The following is a 1,281-nucleotide window of genomic DNA, read 5'->3' as shown; positions in this document are numbered from 1 at the left end:
TCCTGCTGATACTTCCCTCATCACCTTCAGAATAGGCTCGGAAACAGCCACGCTTTCTTCAACAGCCCTCCAGAAATCATTGTCTTCGATGATGCCCATACATGATACGCTCTGCGGTTTATTTGCGTCTGAACAGTTGGCAGAATATTCTGCACTGTTAAACATGTGCTTCAGCCTTGCCTTTTGCTTCATCATTGCCTGTAACGATAAAAAACTGGAGACAGGCCTCGTGATACCGCTCTTAATTATATCTTGACCACCTGTGAACTTCATCATCAGATCCAGCACTGAGCCATTATTGTATATAAATTTGGTCAGGATTTGTGCTTGAAGTATACATCGGTTCACCCAATCTAACTTGGAGAATTCTTCTAATATCATGTTCAAGCTCCGAGTTGCACAAGGAGACACAAAAATGCTTCCATAGTTTTGCGAGATATGATTCGAGATACCTGTGTAGTTGAAACTACTGTCGATTATGATTTGCACGACATGTTCTTGTCCGATATCTTGAATTACAGAATCAAACAAATCAGCTAGGCATTTCGTGTTCTTGAAGTATGAAGAAGCATCCAAAGACTTGTGAAAGAAGGTTCTTGACGGCGATGAGACAAAGAAGTTTATCAGTGCCCGGGATTTGTTATCAGTCCATGCCTCCGCCAGGATAGTACAGCCGGTGGTGTGCCACTCTTTCTCAATCTCTTTCAACTGTATGCCAACTTCGGACTTTACCCTGTCCAACCACACAGTCCTGAGAGATCCAGCAGAAGGGCCAACAAATCCGACACCGCATTTCGCAATTGCCTCGATCATTTGCTGATACGACGATGAGCGGGCCACGCCAAAGTCGATCTTGTTCTCAAAGAAGAAAAGAGCAATACTCCTCGCTGCAATCTCTTGATTGTTTGAACAAGATGGCAGCGGTTGAAGGATGGTCGGGAAAACTTTAGCAGCAGAAGAGACAGCATCTAAGGGAATTAGAGGCCTAGAAACAGGTAAATTCCCAGGTGAAGGTTTAAGTTCTGGGGTTTTCAGCTTTTTGGTGCTAGGCGATTCTCTAGCATCATCCTTGGCAGATAAAATAGCACGGACTCTATCAGTGACATCGTCCCTTACCTTGGTACAAGGATTCACTCCTTTACTCGGAAGTCGAGATAGATGATGCTTCAACCTGCTAATTCCGCCATTCAAGACTCTAGAACAGAACTTGCACCTCACCTTATTCCCGTCTAATTTATCTGCGAACTCCCAACACATGTCCTTCTCTCGAACCACTGTCAA

General features: G+C 44.3%; 1 protein-coding gene across 1 annotated transcript; it reads right to left on the bottom strand.

The window, feature by feature from the left end:
* Nucleotides 1-6: 6 nt before the first annotated feature.
* Nucleotides 7-1,278, bottom strand: LOC104814753 (the record flags this gene model as incomplete). Its single annotated transcript, XM_010542936.1, has 1 exon — nucleotides 7-1,278. A coding segment is annotated over one exon (1,272 nt), but the record flags the coding sequence as incomplete, so codon positions are not given.
* Between the last annotated feature and the right edge of the window lie 3 nt (nucleotides 1,279-1,281).

The sequence above is a fragment of the Tarenaya hassleriana genome, unplaced genomic scaffold, assembly GCF_000463585.1.
Source record: "Tarenaya hassleriana unplaced genomic scaffold, ASM46358v1 Cleome2155, whole genome shotgun sequence".
In the NCBI taxonomy this organism is placed as follows: domain Eukaryota; kingdom Viridiplantae; phylum Streptophyta; class Magnoliopsida; order Brassicales; family Cleomaceae; genus Tarenaya; species Tarenaya hassleriana.
This window is presented reverse-complemented; position numbering and strand designations above follow the sequence as displayed.